Below are 17,948 nucleotides of genomic sequence, written 5' to 3'. Positions count from 1 at the left end.
CCCCCCAAAAAAAAGTAAGGAAAGATTGGGGTGTTCTCCTCCCATCCAGCAGCCTCTTATTCCCTCCCCCCGATCTGGAGCACCTCAAATTTATTTTTAGGGAAAATGCATCTCATGGAACATCTTTGTTTTGCTGCCACCCTCTTCCCACTCCTGACCTGAACCCTTGGAAGCAATAAATAATGCAGGGGGGTCCCAGAAGTGGGGGATGGCCAGAGAGGGGCGTGGGGTGCAGAGTCCAGCGGGGGTCACCCCGGGGTCAGAGTGAGGCTGTCCCATTGGGGAGCTGGTCCTTGCGTGCGGGCAGGGGGGATGTGGGGGGCTCGTCCTCCTCAGGGGAGGGGTCTGTCTCGGTGCTGGAGGGCTCTCCTGAGCCGTGGTGGCCATTCTCAGGGCTGTAGAAGAAGGAGAGGGTGCGGAAAGCAGGAGCCATGTGGTCCTTGATGCGCTCCAGGAGCTGGACGAAGGAGGGACGCTGGCGTGGGTTCTGCTGCCAGCACAGGCACATCAGCTCGTGGCTGCAGGGAGAGGTGGGTTGGGTTGGTGTGGCCAGAAATGTGGATTCTGTCACCATCTGTTCAACCAGCTGGAGCAGTGACCCTGATCTCCCTGGGAGATAGCCTCTGCTAATGGGCCAGCTTTAAACCAGCTGGGACAATCATCTTTACCTTTTCCATGACCCACCCTTCATCCAGGAGGTATCACCTGTTAATGGGCCATTGTTAAAAACTGGGTGTGGCAACAATTCTTACCACTGTGGGAGATACCTCCTGTTAATGGGCCATTGTTCAAAACTGGGTGTGGCAGTGATCTTTATCTCCTGGCACATATTATCTGCTAATGGGCCAGCTTTAAACCAGCTGGGCAATCATCTTTATCTTCCCACAGCCCATCCTCCCTCCAGGAGATATCTCCTGTTCATGGCCATTGAGTCCCAGTGCATGACTGATAAAATTCCATCATCCCACTGGGAGATGCTCCAGCCAGGGGAGGAACCAAGCCTTTCCTACCCAGGTAAAAACCGAGATTTTGGACACCACTGGATTCCAGAGGAAAACCAGACCTTTCCACATCATCCCTGGACCTTCAGAGGAAAACTGCACCTTCTCCAGCTGAACCACATCTGCCACTGCAGGAGGATGCAGCCACCATTGAATGGCACTGCTGCCAACACCCTGACTGACTGATGGGTGTCAGCTTGGATTCTGACTGGCAATGTTAGGAGTGCTTTTTCTTAATACTGTACTTCTATTTTAATTTTCCTGGTAAAGAATTGTTATTTCTAATTCCCCTATCTTTCCCCGAGAGCCCCTTAATTTCCAAATTATAATAATTTGGAGGGAGGGGGTTTACATTCTCTATTTCAAAGAGATGTTTCCGCCTTTTTTGGCAGACACCTGTCCTCCAAACCAGGACAAGAGGGCACCTGCTGGGTTTGGGGGGCTCCAGCCCCCAACATCCTTCCCACCACAGCAGAAACCAGGATTTCCCCTGCCAGCCTTTCCCACAACAGGGTGGGGGTGTGAGTGGGCGCCCCCCAACACTCACAGTTTGTCAGGGCAGTTCTCAGGCCGCTCCAGGATGCCGTTGTCCATGACAAAGCGCAGCACCTGCTCGTTGGACATGCCCTGGTAGGGCTGCTCTGCCAACGTGGCGATTTCCCACAGCACCACCCCGAATGACCTGCCAGGAACACATCTGCTCAGCTCGGGGATCCCCAAATCCTCCTGTCTCTGCCCACCTCAGCACCTACCAGACATCAGACTGAGTGTTGAAGATGCCATCCTTGAGAGCCTCGGGGGACATCCAGCGCACGGGGAGCAGCCCCTTGCCCCCTTTCCGGTAATAATCCGTCTCGTAGATATCCCGGGTCATGCCAAAATCTGGCAGAGGAGGAAAGTGTGAGCAGACAGAGACACAGGGCTGGCACAGCCTGCCCAGCACTACCCACCCACCTCCAATTTTGACAGTGAAATCCTCAGACACCATGCAGTTTCGGGCGGCCAGGTCCCGGTGCACGAATTTGTTGGCGCTGAGGTAAGCCATGCCATCAGCAATCTCTCCTGCCATCTGGATCATGTCCTTGAGGGACGGTGGGGGCAGCCCAGGGTTGTTCTGCACCGTGCACAGAGTCAGGATTTGGGCAGGGGTACCCTGGAAAAGGGTGGGTGCTCCTTTTCCTGGCACCTGAGCAGCCCCTCACCTCTGCTTCAGGCCGGAGGGAGCGCAGGTAACTCTTCAGGTCCCCACGTGTCATCAGCTCCATGATGACCAAAGCTGGCTGGCCCTGGGATACAACGCCGAGCAGACGGACCTGCAGGGACACAGAGGGGTGGCATGTGAGTGTCCAGACCCCGCCATGTCCCCTCCCTCCCCTTCCCCTGCCCACCTACCACGTGGTGGCACTTGAAGGCTTTCATGACAGAGGCCTCGTTGAGGAACTCGATGCGCTCCCGCATGGTGGCCAACTCGTTGACAGTCTTCAGGGCCACCTTGGTCTCCTCTCCCTCCGTGACCAGCCCCAGTGCCACCCCCTCATACACCATCCCAAAGGAGCCCTGTCCCAGCTCCCGGATCACTGTGATCTTCTCCCGGGACACCTCCCACTCATCAGGCATGTACACTGTGGGTGAGTGGGGATCACCCCATCCCCAGCACTGTGACTAATCCCATCTGCTGCCCGTCCTCTTCTTCATCCCATCCCCATCCTCATCTTGATCTTCATCCCATTCTCATTCCTATCTCAATCCCATTGCCATCCTCCTCCCTGTTCTCATCCCCCTGCCATATCCATGTCAGTGTCCATGTCCATCCCATTGATCCCATTGATCCCAGCCCATCCTATGCCATCCCATTGATCCCATCCCATCCTATGCCATCCCATTGATCCCATCCGCATCGATGCCTTCCCATTGATCCCATCCCCATCCCATTGATCCCATCCCATCTCATCCCATCCCGTCCTATGCCATCCCATTGATCCCATCCCATTGATTCCATCCCCAATGCCATCAATCCCATCCCACTGATCCCATTCCATCCCATTGATCCCATCCCATCGATCCCATAGATCCCATCCCATTCCATTGATCCCATCGAACCCATCCTATCCCATCCCATCCCCATCCCATTGATCCCATCAATCCCATCCCATTGATCCCATCCCATCCCATCTCGATCCCATCCCATCCCCATTCCCATCCCATTGATCCCATCCCATCCCAGTCCCCTCCAGTGTGACCCCAGCAAACAAAGGGCTCCGTGGCCCTTTGGGGTGTCCCTTTCCTGTCCCCATGTCCCCACGTACTGTCCGAGGCGCTGAAGTACTCGGGGTTGACAGAAGCATACAGAGTCCCACTGGGGTACCCATCATTGTTCCTGTCAGGGGTGGGCAGAGCTTGGAGCCTCCCCCCAGCTCCTCCCAGCCAGACCCTGCCCCAGTCCAGCCCTGGGGGTGCAGGGGGGGTCGTTACCTCTTCTTGTTGTAGAAGAAGACAAAGACAGCCAGGCAGGAGATGAGCACCATGAGCACCACGGGTGTGACAGTGAGCAGGACGTAGAAGCTGCTGGACTCTTCCTCGGCTGCCAGGAGCAGGAGGTTGTGGATTAGGTTGGGGCACTCATCCTGTCTCATCTCCCACAAGTGGGCTGGAGAAGGGGAGCCTCCAGCTCCCCAGACCAGCAGCACCCTCTGATCTGTGTGTGCCCCCATCCCAGAGCATCCCCCAGTCCCCCAGATCCCCCAGTCTATCAAAAGACTTTAGTCCCAGTTCCCCCAGTCCCAGTCCCAACCCCCCAGCTCCTCAATCCTTGGATGGATGGCAAGGTCAGCCTGGCTGAGCAGAGATCTTTGGCTGGAGCTCAGAGAGAAAAGAAAGGTTCTGACCTTCAAGAGAGGGGGATGGAAGTTCAGGAGGATCTGAGGGAGCTCAGGACAAGAATGAAAATTAGAAGGGCCAAAACCCAACTAGAACTGAATCTCCCTTATGAGACAATAAAAAGTGTTTCTACAAATCCATTGCTACCCAAGAAAGAGGGGCTGGAATGTGACCAGAGAAAGGAGCAGAGCTGGGGAGGGGTCTGGAGCACCAGGAGCACCTGAGGGAGGTGAGAGGGCTCATCCTTGAGAAAAGGAGGCTCAGGGGGGACCCTGTGGATCTGCACAACTCCCTGCCAGGAGAGGGCAGCCAGGTGAGGGTTGGGCTCTGCTCCCAGGGAACAGGAACAGCCTCAAGTTGGACTAGGGGAAGTTTAGATTGGATATTTGGGAAAACTGGAAAGCATTGGAGAAGGCTGCCCAGAGCACTGGGGAAGTCTCTGGGATTTAACAGATTTGTGGATGTGGCACTTGGGGACATCAGTTAGAGACAGCCTTGGCAGTGCTGAGAACAGCTGGACTCACTGATCTTGGAGGCCTTTTCCAACCCAAACGATTCTGAGATTCTGTGATGCTCCAGTGTCTGAGGCCAGGATCACCCCTCAATCCCTCAGCAACAACTCCCATCTTCAGCAGCATCCCCTGACCCCACACATCCCACCCCAGCAGCACAGCCCAACTCCCCAGTGCCCTGATCCAGCAGCACCCTCTGATCCCCAGCTCCCCAACCCCACAGCCACCCCCTCCCTGCCCACCAAGGTCCCTGTTGATGTCCCCCTACCCCTCCAACAAGTACCTGGCCCCAGGATGTAAAACTTGACCAGCCCTGTCCATGAGCCATTGCCAGCCAGTGAGGTGGCCCTGACCTTGGCTGAGTAGTTCCCTGGCTGGAGCAGAGCCAGGTGGACACCCCCATACTTGGAGTAGCGGTGGCGTGAAACGCAGACAACAGTGGTGACCTCCTGGAGGGGACAGTGTGGGGGTGGCAAAGGGGCCTCGTGTCCCCCCAGCCACGTGTGAGCCTTGGGAGAGGGATGGGATGGGATGGGATGGGATGGGATGGGATGGGATGGGATGGGATGGGATGGGATAGGATCACTGGGATGGGATGGGATGGGATCACTGGGATGGGATGGGATGAGATCACTGGGATGGGATGGGATGGGATAGCATCACTGGGATGGGATCTGTGGGATGGGATAGGATGAGATCACTGGGATGGGATGGGATGGGATGGGATCAATGGGATGGGATGGGATGGGATGGGATGGGATGGGATCAATGGGATGGGATAGGATCACTGGGATGGGATGGGATAGGATCACTGGGATGGGATCAATGGGATGGGATGGGATGAGATCACTGGGGTGGGATGGGATGGGATCAATGGCATGGGATGGGATAGCATCACTGGGATGGGATCAATGGGATGGGATGTGATGAGATCACTGGGATGGGATGGGATGGGATCAATGGCATGGGATGGGATGGCATCACTGGGATGGGATCAGTGGGATGGGATGGGATGGGATGAGATCACTGGGATGGGATCAGTGGGATGGGATGAGATCACTGGGATGGGATGGGATCAATGAGATGGATAGTGTGGGATCCAGGGGATGGGATGGGATCCCAGGGGATGGGATCATTGGGATGGGATCACTGGAATGGGATGGGATGGATAGTGTGGGATCCAGTGGAGGGGATGGGATGGGGTGGGATCAATTGGATGGGATCAATGGGATAGCATGGCATGGCATGGGATTGTGTGCTGTCCCCCTGTAACCACACCTGGCAGAGCTGGGCAGGGGATGCCACAGGGTGCTCTCACCTCACTCTCCCGGCTGTATTTAATCTCATACTTGAGGATGAGCCCGTTGGGGTTCCTGGGCTCTTCCCAGCGAAGCAGGACACTGTTCTTGCCAGCTGGTTCCCACGTCACATTGCCAGGAATGTTGTCAGCTTGCACTGGAGAGGGGCACAGAGGGAGTGTAAAAGTCAGTCCAAAGTTTCTCTGATCTTCCTCATGACCATCATCAGAGACTCAGGACCTGGACCTGAGTTCTAGGCAGGCTGAGGTGGATGTTTGCCAGGGAATGTTTGTGGGTGTTCTTGGAGCTGCCATAGCACACTGCTCTTGAGCAGGGTACTGCTTATAGCACCCTGTTCCACCTGTTTCTTGGAGCAATGATCTCCACTGGCACTGGTTATAGTGTCCTGTTCCACCTGGTTCTTGGAGCAATGATCTCCACATACAATAGTCCATCCACCTCTTGGCCAGAGGCCATTCACTTTGGAAAAGGACTATAAAAAGTGACTTCCTAAAGAGACTTTGAGTTCTCCCCAATGGATTGGAGATGTATCCATCATTGGATAACCACGAGGATGTGGTAGCTATATCCCATCCTTTCTCTCTCTATCACAAAACTGAATTGTTTCATGCAATAAACTACATAACTCCTTTCTGCTGAGCAAACCTGTGTCTCTTGCTTTTGTCATTTACACCCTGGTGTCCAACAAACCATCACAACTCCCGCTCGGATCGAGCAGATCACAACAGCGACTCATCACCTGCAGACATCACCCGAACCCCAACTAATCAACACCCCAGTGCACCCCAGTACATCCAGGAGTGACGTGGGGACACTCACGCTCGGGCATGGTCCTGGCAAAGACGAAGGTGGCGGCGCTGCAGCCCACGGTGTGCGCGGCGTGGTTGCAGGCGTGGATGTCGATGCGATACTCGGTGAAGTGACGCAGTCGCGACAGCACCGCCCGGTCACGCACCACCTTATCCTCAAAAATTTGGAAGTCAGCCTTGGGTTCTCCTCCTCCGGGGCGGCTGGGGGCCAGTGGTTCTGCTGAGGAGGAGTTGGGTGTGGATGTGATGGGCACCACGTCCCTGCGCTGCTTTTGGGATCTGTAGGAGGTGGGGACGGCAGTCAAGGTGTCAGGGTTGTAATCTAAAATTGATCAAGGGAGGGGTGATCTCCCATGTTGGTCCCAGCTCACCTCTGTGGGTTCTTGTTAATGGATGTCACCTTCCAGGGTGGCCTGAGACAGTGGGAAATCAGTTAAAGGCTCTGCCAGGAGCAGCCACTGGACCCCCCACCCAAACAGACCCACGCACCCAGCTTGAGGGAGCCCCCCAAAAGCAGGGACCCCCTCAGATGGCACCTGGGGATGGTGATGGAATTGTGCAGGAAGTTCTCAAACTTCTTCTGGAAAGATTCAGCTTCACCCTCCATGCGGAGCTGCCCGTCGGTGGGGCGGCAGGGGCAGCACCTCTCCTCAGCATCCTGCTCCCCCTCGGGACCATCCCCAAACCCAAAGCGAGTATCTGCACTGCTGGTGGGCAGCTTCAACCCTGTGGGCAGCAATGGGAAAGGCTGGCAGAGCCTGGCACAGTGGCACAATCCCTGTCCTGCTGTCACCCTTGGCTGCTGTGCTGCCCCTGCCCTGCTTGGCCTCACCTTTGTGGCAGTAATCGTTGATGTAGAGCTCCATGTCCTCGGCCAGCTGCTGCCACAGCACCAGGTAATAAATGATGTTGCCATTGCGTTGGGTGGGCGGCTTCCAACGCACCACGATGTGGGAGGAGGAGTTGGACATGGAGATCACATCCCTGGGCACTGTCGGGGCTGGGATGACACGGGGGTGGTCAGTCTTTTTGGGGGTGATCAGGCTTTTCTGGGGGTGACCAGTCTTTTTTGGGGGCTCCACCACGGGCACCCCCAGCCCCATGTCAGCCCCGTCCCCACTGGCATGGTGCAAATCTTTTCTGGGGGTGGTCAATCTTTTCTGAGGGTGATCAGTCTTTTCTGGGGGTGGTCAGACTTTTCTGGGGGTCATCAGTCTTTTCTGGGGGTGACCAGTCTTTTCTGGGGGTCATCAGACTTTTCTGGGGGCTCCACCACGGGCACCCCCAGCCCCGTTCCAGCCCCTTCCCCACTGGCATGGTGTCACTCTTTTCTGGGGGTGGTCAGCCTGTCTTTCCTGGGGGTGATCAGTCTTTTCGGGGGGTGACCAGTCTTTTCTGGGGGTCATCAGTCTTTTCTGGGGGTCATCAGTCTGTCTTTTCTAGGGGTGATCAGTCTTATCTGGGGGTGATCAATCTTTCCTGGGGGCTCCACCACGGGCACCCCCAGCCCCATTCCATCCCCTTACCCGCCGGCATGGTTCGGATATAAACCACCTCGCTCTGCGCCCCGTAGTTACGCCCTTCCTCGGCCGTGGTGAGGGTGATGGCTCGCACGAAAATGGCATATTGTGTCCAGGGACGGAGGTTGAGCAGCGTCACCCCCGGCTCCTGCTCGCTGCTCAGGGGTAGATCCACATCCAGCACGTTCCAGCTCTGAGCCCCGCAGGCGTCTTGCCCCACATACTCTGACACGTTCTGGAAGGGTCTGCCCCACACCAGGCAATCAGGGAGGGTCCTTTTTAAGCAAAAAAAGGATCACTTTGGGATTCCCACGCCCTCCACAATGGGGACCACTTACGACTCCTTGTAGTAGACAATGAAGCTGAGGAGGTCGCGGTACTCGGGGGGGCGGTACCGCTCCCACTTGAGGAAGATGCGATCGGACTCGGTGATGTTGGAGATGAAGCGCAGGGTTTGGGTTTTACCTGTGGGGAAGAGGCAAGGCTCAGGCAGAGCTCGTGGCACTGCTGCTTGTCCCCATCCCCGTACTCACAGGACGCCCGGTCCCCGTTGGTGCGAGGGTTGATCTCTGCCTTGTTCTGCCGCCCCTTGGTGCCTGTCACCTCCTCCATGCGATAGATTTCGGCCAGGCACAGCTTGGGATTGAAAGCAAAGTACATCTTGCCCACGGGGATGGAGAGGATGTGGTGGCTCCAGTCCCAGAGCTGCTGCAGGTTCTGGTTGTCCAGGACGTACAGGGTGTAATTCCTGGGGAGGAGATGTGGATAGAGGCAGTGGGCAAGGGTGACTTTAGAGCCACGTGTTCCCCAAAAAACCCACACCATCCTCACCCATCCACCATGGAGTCACCACGGATCAGTTTGAGGTTCTTGAAGAAGGACAAGGAGACGAGGGCGAAGGAGTGTTTGATCTTCAGGAAGCCCGTGATGGTCTCAATGAGCCCCAGGCTGCTCTGCAGCTCCGAGGCCAGGTTATCTGGGAATGACACCCTGCATGAGCTCAGGGAGAGGGGCACCTCCCCATTAATCCACTCTGCGAGGGAAAAGACCCCCTTCCTCCACCCCCTGCCCTCCACAGCAGCTCTCCCACCCGGGGTGGGTTTGGCAGGACCAGGTGTGACACTCACAGCCCCGGCGGATGTTGAGAATGAGATTCCCCTCGATGAGGGTGCAGCCCCCCAGCTCCTGTGCTGCCTGCATCGAGTCGATGGTCTTGGTGCCCACCTTGCACTCCTTGGGACACAACCCCTCGCATTTGTGGCAGAACATGCTGCGGGCAGGGCGACAGCGACAGTGAGCTGGGCAAAGTGCCACCACCGCCACAGCACCGGGACACAGGGGACACCCCGCACCTGCTGTCACTCCTGGTGTACCCCGAGGGACACTCGGACAGGCACTGCCGCTGGTGGATGACGAATTTGGAGGCGTCGCGGGGATTGTCGGAGACCTTGCGCAGGCTGGCGCAGTACTCGGCGGTGACACAGCGCCAGCCCTCGTACTCGTAGGTGCGGGGAGGGCAGGAGGGCAGGCAGTGCCCGTTGAAATGGAAGTGGCGACAGGCGACACAAGCCCGCCGGTCGTGGGGGCGGCCGCAGCCCCCCAGGCACTCGGGGTGGCAGCACTCGCCTGCTGCCGTGCACGCCGAGCCCGCGCCGCACGGGCACACTGCGAGGAGAAAGGCGAAACTGCGGCACGGAGCCCAGCCTGGGGCAGCACGGGTGGGATTGGGGTGCGCGGGGGAAAATGGGGAAGGGTTTGAGGGCTGCTGGTATGCTGCGGGGCTGGGGGAAAACGGGGGTGAAGGGTGGGATAGGGAGAGAGATGGAGGGATGAAGGGATGGGGGATGGATGGTGGGATGAAGGGATGCAGGGAGGGAGGGAGGTGGGGATGGATGAAGTGATGGAGGGATGAAAGGATGGATGGATGGATGGATGGATGGATGGATGGATGGATGGATGGATGGATGGATGGATGGATGGATGGTGGGAGGAAGGGAGGAATGGGATGCAGGGATGGAGGGAGGGATGCTGGGGATCCAAAAATGGCAGGAGAAAGGAAAGGAAACAGGGATGGAGGGAGGGATGAAGGGAGGAATGGGATGCAGGGATAGAAAGAGAGATGAAGGGAGGAATGTGGTGAAGAGATGGAAGAAGGGATGAAGGGAGGAATGTGATGCAGGGACAGAAGGAAGGATGCTGGGGATCCAAGAATGGCAGGAGAAAGGGAAGGATACAGGGATGGAGGGAGGAATGTGATGTAGGGATGGAGGGAGGGATGAAGTGAGGAATGTGATGCAGGAATGGAGGGAGGGATGAAAGGAGGAATCTGATTTAGGGATGGAAGGAGGGATGGAGGGAGGAATGTGATGCAGGGACAGAAGGAAGGATGCTGGGATGTGGGGATCCAAGGATGGCAGGAGAAAGGGAAGGATACAGGTATGCAGGGAGGGATGAAGGGAGGTAGGAATGGATTGATGGAGGAGTGGATGGCAGGGTGCACAGAGGGAATGCATGGATGGCTGTGTGGTGAGTGGATGGCTGGGCAGGGCTGGCTGAGTGAGCAGCTGGGTTGGTGGATGAGGGGCTGCACGGTGGGACAGCAGCACAGATGGATGGACAAGGTGGGGCTCAGCCCTTGCTGAACCCCATCTGCCCAGTGCAGCCAGGTTGCAGCCCTGATAAGGATCTGTGTTTATAGTACATATTTCATTACCAGCTCTCCTGTTTACAGCAAACGAGCTCAGGAGGGGCCTGTATTTACCTCACCACTGGGAAAACACAACAGCTGGGAGCTGCCCTCTCCTCAGAGGATGATACAGCACAGATCTGGTTACCCCACCATGCTGCCTCCTCCAGTTCCCCACAAACCACCACCACCCCAGAAAAGCAACCAACAACACCCACCTTTCTGACAGTAACTGGAAGTCCAGCAGCGATAATCCAGCTGCCCATTGACACTGGTCTGCACACACGGCTTCTCCACATCCAGGATGCCCGGGCAGACATCAGCACACTCTTCAGCCAATTTATTACCAACAATATAGGTGCTGTCCCCTGTGTCAGGCAGCAGCAGCCCCCAGTCGATGGTGGAGAGGTGGCAGAGCTCCTGGTTGCGCTCGATTCGCACCGAGCCGCGCAGGATGTGGCTCAGGCTGTGCAGCCCCACGTCCCTCAGGTGAGGCATCTCAAAGATCACCAAGGAGTAGCTGAAGAAGAGCTTGGTGCCACGGATGACTGAGAGGTTGGGGAAGAGATCCCTCAGGCTCTCCAGCCCGTAGACACGGAAAAGGAGCAGGTATTCCGTGATCATCAGCAAGCCAGGGAAGCTGAGCCCCCGAAAATCCTCGGCGCCCGTGGTGAACATCAGCAGGATCTGCAGGTTGCCCTCGATGATGGAGCAATTTTCCAGTTTCCTCAGCTGGGAGACGTCATTGCGGATGTCCATGCTGCCACAGACTGGGGTGGAGAGAGGGAGAGGCTGTGGGCAGCAGGGATGGGGCAGCTGACCCCCATCCCCACCCAGAGATCCCCCCAGGGGGGTTCAATATCTTGGTGCTGCCTGTCAAGCCTGGCTGGAATTGGTTTGGGCAGCCTGGGAGATGTGAGCAGCTCTGCCATGGCACATCCATCAGCACTGATGCTGATGAGGCTTGGCAGGCTGGGATTCAGCCCCAGAAACACATCCCAGCCCTGCTGTCCACTCTGAAAATGGTTTTCCCCCTTCCCTGAGTTGTGGGGGGCTCACAGATCTCCCCACTCATGTGGTTACTCAGTGAGTGGCAGCTCCAGCCAGGTAATGGGGCACCCAAAGCCATCACAGATCCCCATGTGGCACTGCCCCAACCCCACATTGGTGATTTTGGGGCTTTTCCACTCAAAAATGGGCAGTATAACCCCCAGCACTTCCTGCTTCCTAATCCCAAAAACAAGCCAAAATCTTCCCACTGACAGCATCCCCTGTCAGAACCCAGTTCCAGGTCCTGGAGGGAGCCACCCCTCATCTGTCTGCTTCAGGGCTGAGTATTCCAGGATTTTGAGGCCAAAATTCCCAGGTTTTTGGGGCCAGAATTCCTGTGGTTTTAGGGCAGGGATTCCCAGGGTTTGGGTCTTAAAATTCCCAGGTTTCTGGGGCCAGAATTCCAAAGGTTTGGGTCATAAAATTCCCAGGATTTTCAGGCTGAAGTTTCCAGAATTTTGAGGCTGGAATTCCCAGGATTTTGGAGCTGAAATTCCCAAACTTTAGGTCATAAAATTCCCAGGATCTTCAGGCTGAAATTCTGCGAAGTCTAAGCTTGGAATCCCCAGGTTTCTGCGGCCAGAATTCCAAGGTTTGGGTCATAAAATTCCCAGGATTTTAGGACTGAAATTTCCAGAATTTTGGGACTGGAATTCCCAGATTTAGGGCCTGGAATTCTCAGGATTTTGAGGCTGAAATTCCCAAGGTTTGGGGCTAAAATTCCCATATTTTCAGGCTGAAATTTTGAGATTTCTAAGCTTGGAAATCCCAGGTTTTTGGGGCCAGAATTCCAAAGGTTTGGGTCATAAAATTCCCAGGACTTTCAGGCTGAAATTTCCAGAATTTTTGGGGCTGCAATTCCCAGATTTTGGGGCTGGAATTCCCAGGGTTTTCAGGCTGAAATTCTGAGAGTTCTAAGCTTGGAATCCCCAGGTTTTTGGGGCCAGAATTCCAAGGGTTTGGGTCATAAAATTCCCAGGATTTTAGAGCTCAAATTCCCAGGATTTTGGGGCTAAAATTCCCAAGGTTTGGGCTAAAATTCCCAGGATTTTCAGCCTCTGGAAGGACAGAGGAGGGGTCCCAGGTGGGAGCAGACAGAGTGACCTGTGTCCCTTGGGCACCTCTCGGATTCTTCATTCCTCCCAACCCCCAGCACAACCCCTCGGTGACTGGGGAAACTGAGGCACGGGTGGCACGGAGAGGGGATGCAGGACAAATGACAGACCCCCCTGTTGTGGCTATGAGACTCAGGACCCCTCCCCAACCTTTCCCACCCCAGTTTCCATCTCCTGTGACAATTTTCCATCATCCCCCCTGGGGTTGAGGGGCCCTGCCAAGCCCCCCATTCTCTGCCCCTCCTGCCCAAAACGGGGAGGGGGTCTGCAGAATTGAGGGGGCACCAACTGAGACAAGAAAACCCCCAAAAATCTTCACCTCAGGCTTGTCTCTGGCAGACCCCCGGAGGAATTATCAGGCAGCCCCCACCCCAAATAACTCCCCCCACCCCTCTCCCAAGCACTTACTTTCGGAGGGAGCCCACACGGGGGGCAGCGGGAGGTGACCAAGGACCAGCAGCATCACCCCCAACCGCGGGGCACCCAGAGCCCTCGGCCCCATCCTCATCGGGACCCCCGGGGTCCCGACCCGCTCCCACCTCGGGTTCTGCTGCTCCGTGACCGGGCGGAACCCACGGACCCCGCGGCCCCTTCGCTTCTTCTGTTTTCGGCAGCCGCACACAAAATATTTAGCCTGACAACTGTCAGGGCCAGAGCCAGGGCATGTTTGGGAAATAGAGAGGGGGAAAACAGGGCGGCGCCCCCCCGCGCTGTAGTGGGTGGGAAGGAAATGCTGCCTCCTGCCTCAGTTTCCCCAGTCAGAGCAGGAGGATCCGAGTTGTTCTGGTAAGGGGGGGATGTCAGGAAATCAGCCAGAAAACCATGGGGAGAAGCACAGAAGGGATAATTTAAGGGTCATTCTGCCCCAACAGGGTGAAATCTGGGGGGCCCCACGGTTTTGGGGTGCCCCCAGATCAGCAGCCCTAGTGAGGAAGGGAGCTGTGGGCACCCAGCACCTGCCTGGCTGTGAAGGGGAAGGATAGGAAGGAGAAGAAGATAGAGGAGGAGGAGGTGATTTTTATTTTTCTCATTAGGACAAAGCAGAGAGGAAATTCCCAGCCCTGGGGCAGCAAAACCCGGCGGCAGGAACGGGTTGCTGATGTCCCAGTGACCCTCCAACACCATGGAACTGGGAGCTCTGGGGCTGGACACTGCCCGGCCCCCTTGGATGGGGTGATGAGGAGATCCCAAATGCTCCCCTCGCAGGGAGTGGTTTTTTGGGAGGGGCTCAGGAGCAGCTGCTTCTCCGCCGGCGCAGCAGAGACGTGTGGGGGCTCCTCTGCTCCTCTTGGTCGCTCTCACAGCAGCGCTGGGGGGCACAGGGGGGCTGCAGGGACAGGATTTCCCCCACACAGAGAACCCCCAAAGGAAAGGGCTGTGCAGACAACCCTCACTGCACAGCACCCCATTCTACTCGATGCTCCATCCCTGGGGCATCTCCCTGCACTTTCCTCATTTCATCCCACCCCCTCCTGCCCAAAACAGCAGCATAGAGGGCATTGCCATGGGGGGAAACTGAGAAAACCCCCCCAAATCCCTTCTGTCCCCCTTCCCAGCCTGTGTTGGGGGAATCTGGGGGCTCCTGGGGGTTCATGTCATCCACCCATGCTCTGCCCCTCCTACCCAAAACAGGGAGTCTGTAGCATAGAGGGCACTGTCATGGGGGCAAACTGAGAAAACCCCCCAAAATCCCTTCTGCCCCCCTTTCCAGCCCGTGCTGGGGGGATCTGGGGGCTCATCTCATCCCACCATGCTCTCCTGCTCAAAACAGGGAGTCTGCAGCATAGAGGGCACTGCCATGGGGAGAAACTGAGAAACCCCCCCCAAATCCCTTCTGCTCCCCTTCCCAGCCCGTGCTGGGTGGATTTGGGGGCTCCTGGGGGCTCACCAGCTCCTCCTCCTCCTTGCCCAGCTCGCAGAGCAGCCGCCTGCGGCACAGCCGGTTGCAGGCAGACACTGTGTTGTAGGAGAGCTGGGGGACAACAGGGGAGGGGGTCTGGGGTGGGGGTCCCTCCCACATCTCTGGGATGGAGCCAGCCTCGGCTGGAGCTCAGCCTGAGCTCCCCAGGGCGCTCAGGGGTGGTGGGACACGCTCACCTTCCACTTCCTCAGCGCGTTGAACTTGCGGAAGTTTCTCATGTTGATGGAGGAACGGCTCCGGCTCAGCTCCTGCTTCCTGCTCAGGGGCTTTGGGGACAAGGACGTGGCACTGTCACCGTGTCCCCACCCTGCTCCCAAGGGCCTGGAGGCCACCCCCTGCCAGAGCCTCTCACCTTGATCCAGGGGTGCACCAGGCACTCGGATGCTGTCATGCGCTGCCTGTGGGACAAAGGGACATTTTGGGGATGGGGGTCCCGGCCCCACACATGTCCCTCCACCATGGGGATGGTGGGGACAGAGAAGGGAAGTGGAGATGATGGGGATGGAGATGGGGATGGGATGGGGATGATGGAGATGGGGATGGGATGGGGATGATGGAGATGGGGATGGGATGGGGATGATGGAGATGGGGAGGGGATGGGGATGATGGAGATGGGGATGGGATGGGATGGGGATGATGGGGATGGGATGGAGATGATGGAGATGGGGATGGGATGGAGATGATGGAGATGGGGATGGGATGGGGATGATGGAGATGGGGATGGGATGGGGATGATGGAGATGGGGATGGGATGGAGATGATGGAGATGGGGATGGGATGGAGATGATGGAGATGGGGATGGGATGGAGATGATGGAGATGGGGATGGGATGGGGATGATGGAGATGGGGATGGGATGGGGATGATGGAGATGGGGAGGGGATGGAGATGATGAAGATGGGGATGGGGATTATGAAGATGGGGATAATGAAGATGAAGATGTTGGAGGTGAGGATGAGGATGATGAAGATGAGGATGATGGGGATGTTGGAGGTGAGGATGGGGATGATGAAGATGGGGATGATGAAGATGGGGATGATGAAGATGGGGATGATGGGGATAGGGATGATGACGGTGAGGATGGGGATGATGAAGATTGAGATGTTGGAGTTGAGGATGGGGATAATGGAGATGTTGGAGGTGAGGATGGGGATTATGATGATGGGGATGGGGATGTTGGAGGTGAGAATGGGGTTGATGAAGATGGGGGTGATGAAGATGAAGATGTTGGAGGTGAGAATGGGGATGATGAAGATGGGGATAATGAAGATGAAGATGTTGGAGGTGAGGATGGGGATGATGGGGATAGGGATGATGACAGTGGGGATGGGGATGATGAAGATTGAGATGTTGGAGGTAAGGATGGAGATGATGAAGATGGGGATAATGAAGATGAAGATGTTGGAGGTGAGGATGAGGATGATGGGGATAGGGATGATGACGGTGGGGATGGGGATGATGAAGATTGAGATGTTGGAGGTAAGGGTGGAGATGATGAAGATGGGGATAATGAAGATGAAGATGTTGGAGGTGAGGATGGGGATGATGACGATGGGGATGGGGATGTTGGAGGTGAGGATGTGGATGATGAAGATGGGGTTGTTGGAGGTGAGGATGGGGATGATGACGATGGGGATGGGGATGTTGGAGGTGAGAATGGGGGTGATGAAGATGGGGATAATGAAGATGAAGATGTTGGAGGTGAGGATGGGGATGATGGGGATAGGGATGATGACGATGAGGATGGGGATGTTGGAGGTGCAGATAACAGAGGTGGAGGTGGAGATGGATTGGAAGGGGTGAGGATGGGGCCTCACTGTGGCTCCCTCAGCAGCAGCTGGCGGATGAAGTCCTTGGCCATCTCGGAGGTCTGGCTGAAGCAGCGCTCCTCAAACTCGTAGGCACCGGCCACGACGTTGGAGAGGGTCTCAGCATCTGTCTCACCCTGGAAGGGGGACAGGCCACTGAGCCTGTGGGGACACAACAGAGCTGCTGAATGCCAGGACAACACTGGCTCAGCTACCCCAGCACCTTGTGCCTCAGTTTCCCCCCATCCACATACTCACAGAATGTAGGTGATGACTCCAATGCTCCTGAAAGGAGGAGATGGGGGTCAGGCCCTGCCCTCCCTGAGCCCCCCATGCTCTGTGGCACCCAGGGGTGTCCCTCCCCACCCACCAGCTCATCCTGCTGCCCCCAAATCCTGACTCCTCACCACATGTCGGTCGCGGGGCTCAGTGGCTCATAATTGATCACTTCAGGAGCTGGGGGCAAACACAGAGCCAGGGTGGGATATCAGAGGGGCACCTCCCTCCCTTGCTGTGCCCCCCCCAGGGATGTGCCAGCCCTGTACCAATGTACTGGGGGGTCCCACAGAGGCTCTTGAAGGTGGTGCCATCCTCCAGCTGCTGGGCCAGCCCAAAATCGATGATCTTGATCCGGGGTTTGGGGACATCCTTCTCCTGCAGCATGATGTTCTCAGGCTGTGGGGACAGGGGGATGACAAAGGGGTGACAGCAGCAGCTTGGGGAGCTGAGAGGGATGGGACCAGCCTTTGGATCCTCGGGGAGTGAGTTTGGGGGGCCCCCACGGGCACCTTGAGGTCGAAGTGAGCGATGAGGCGAGCGTGCAGATACTGCACCCCGCTCAGGATCTGCCCCAGGAACTCGATGGCCTCTTCTTCTGACAGCATCTCCTTCTCAGCAATAAAATCAAAGAGTTCCCCACCGCTGATCCTGCACGGGGGTGGGGGCAGAGGAGCTCAGCCACCTCCAACACACGGCACAAAAATTGGGGGATCCCCCCCCCTCTCAGCCCCCCCCACTCACAGCTCCAGCACCAGCACCACTTCAGCTCTGCTGGAGAAGATCTCATGGAGCTGCATGATGTTGGGATGGTCGAGCTGGCGGAGGATGGCGACTTCCCTCTCCACCTGCGCCCTCTCCAGCCCCCGGTGGCTGCCCCGGCTCCTCCTCCGCTGATTCCTCACGAATTTGGCGGCGTAGAAAGCGCCGGTGCTGCGCTCACGGCACAGCCTCACCACGCCAAAGTGGCCACTGCGGCGAGAGCTGGGCTAGGGCGTGGCTGCGCTGACCCCACCCTGGGGAAATCGCAGGAATCCGGGCACCCCTGGGGCTGT

The 17,948-nt window shown here is 56.9% G+C and overlaps 2 protein-coding genes across 2 annotated transcripts in view; both read right to left on the bottom strand.

Annotated features, from left to right (window-relative positions):
• Nucleotides 1-230: 230 nt before the first annotated feature.
• Nucleotides 231-11,495, bottom strand: INSRR (insulin receptor related receptor). The gene is made up of 21 exons (XM_079329477.1): nucleotides 10,943-11,495; nucleotides 9,391-9,703; nucleotides 9,166-9,308; nucleotides 8,870-9,014; nucleotides 8,572-8,786; nucleotides 8,377-8,503; nucleotides 8,045-8,283; nucleotides 7,351-7,518; nucleotides 7,055-7,244; nucleotides 6,890-6,931; nucleotides 6,529-6,797; nucleotides 5,709-5,845; nucleotides 4,674-4,839; nucleotides 3,474-3,582; nucleotides 3,308-3,378; nucleotides 2,394-2,623; nucleotides 2,204-2,314; nucleotides 1,956-2,115; nucleotides 1,754-1,883; nucleotides 1,549-1,683; nucleotides 231-518 (listed from the first exon to the last, which is right to left on the bottom strand). The coding sequence occupies exons 1-21, from the start codon at nucleotides 11,481-11,483 to the stop codon at nucleotides 260-262; spliced, it is 3,900 nt and encodes a 1,299-aa protein (XP_079185603.1). The 5' UTR covers nucleotides 11,484-11,495; the 3' UTR covers nucleotides 231-259.
• A 2,417-nt stretch (nucleotides 11,496-13,912) lies between these two features.
• LOC306813850 (death-associated protein kinase 2-like) overlaps nucleotides 13,913-17,948 on the bottom strand; it is a gene marked incomplete at its 5' end in the record, with an annotated part of 4,463 nt that continues 427 nt past the window's right edge. The window contains 10 exons of the mRNA XM_079329511.1: nucleotides 13,913-14,198; nucleotides 14,778-14,861; nucleotides 14,987-15,076; nucleotides 15,163-15,208; nucleotides 16,627-16,779; nucleotides 16,876-16,902; nucleotides 17,025-17,073; nucleotides 17,163-17,292; nucleotides 17,406-17,544; nucleotides 17,638-17,865. Coding sequence (XP_079185637.1) covers nucleotides 14,118-14,198; nucleotides 14,778-14,861; nucleotides 14,987-15,076; nucleotides 15,163-15,208; nucleotides 16,627-16,779; nucleotides 16,876-16,902; nucleotides 17,025-17,073; nucleotides 17,163-17,292; nucleotides 17,406-17,544; nucleotides 17,638-17,865 — 1,027 coding nt within the window. The 3' untranslated portion in view covers nucleotides 13,913-14,117. The remainder of the gene's footprint in view (nucleotides 14,199-14,777; nucleotides 14,862-14,986; nucleotides 15,077-15,162; nucleotides 15,209-16,626; nucleotides 16,780-16,875; nucleotides 16,903-17,024; nucleotides 17,074-17,162; nucleotides 17,293-17,405; nucleotides 17,545-17,637; nucleotides 17,866-17,948) is intronic.

This window comes from Erithacus rubecula, assembly GCF_903797595.1.
Source record: "Erithacus rubecula genome assembly, chromosome: 33".
NCBI lineage: Eukaryota > Metazoa > Chordata > Aves > Passeriformes > Muscicapidae > Erithacus > Erithacus rubecula.
Note: the sequence above shows the minus strand (reverse complement) of the source record. Positions and strands in the feature narration are given on the sequence as shown.

Coding starts and splice junctions, on each gene's coding strand:
- INSRR (XM_079329477.1), bottom strand. CDS start 11,483: ATGGACATCCGCAATGACGTCTCCCAGCTGAGGAAACTGGAAAATTGC. Junction 9,309..9,390: donor TACACCAGGAGTGACAGCAG/GTGCGGGGTGTC, acceptor CCCTGCCCGCAG/CATGTTCTGCCACAAATGCG. Junction 7,245..7,350: donor CAACGATTACTGCCACAAAG/GTGAGGCCAAGC, acceptor TGCTGCCCACAG/GGTTGAAGCTGCCCACCAGC.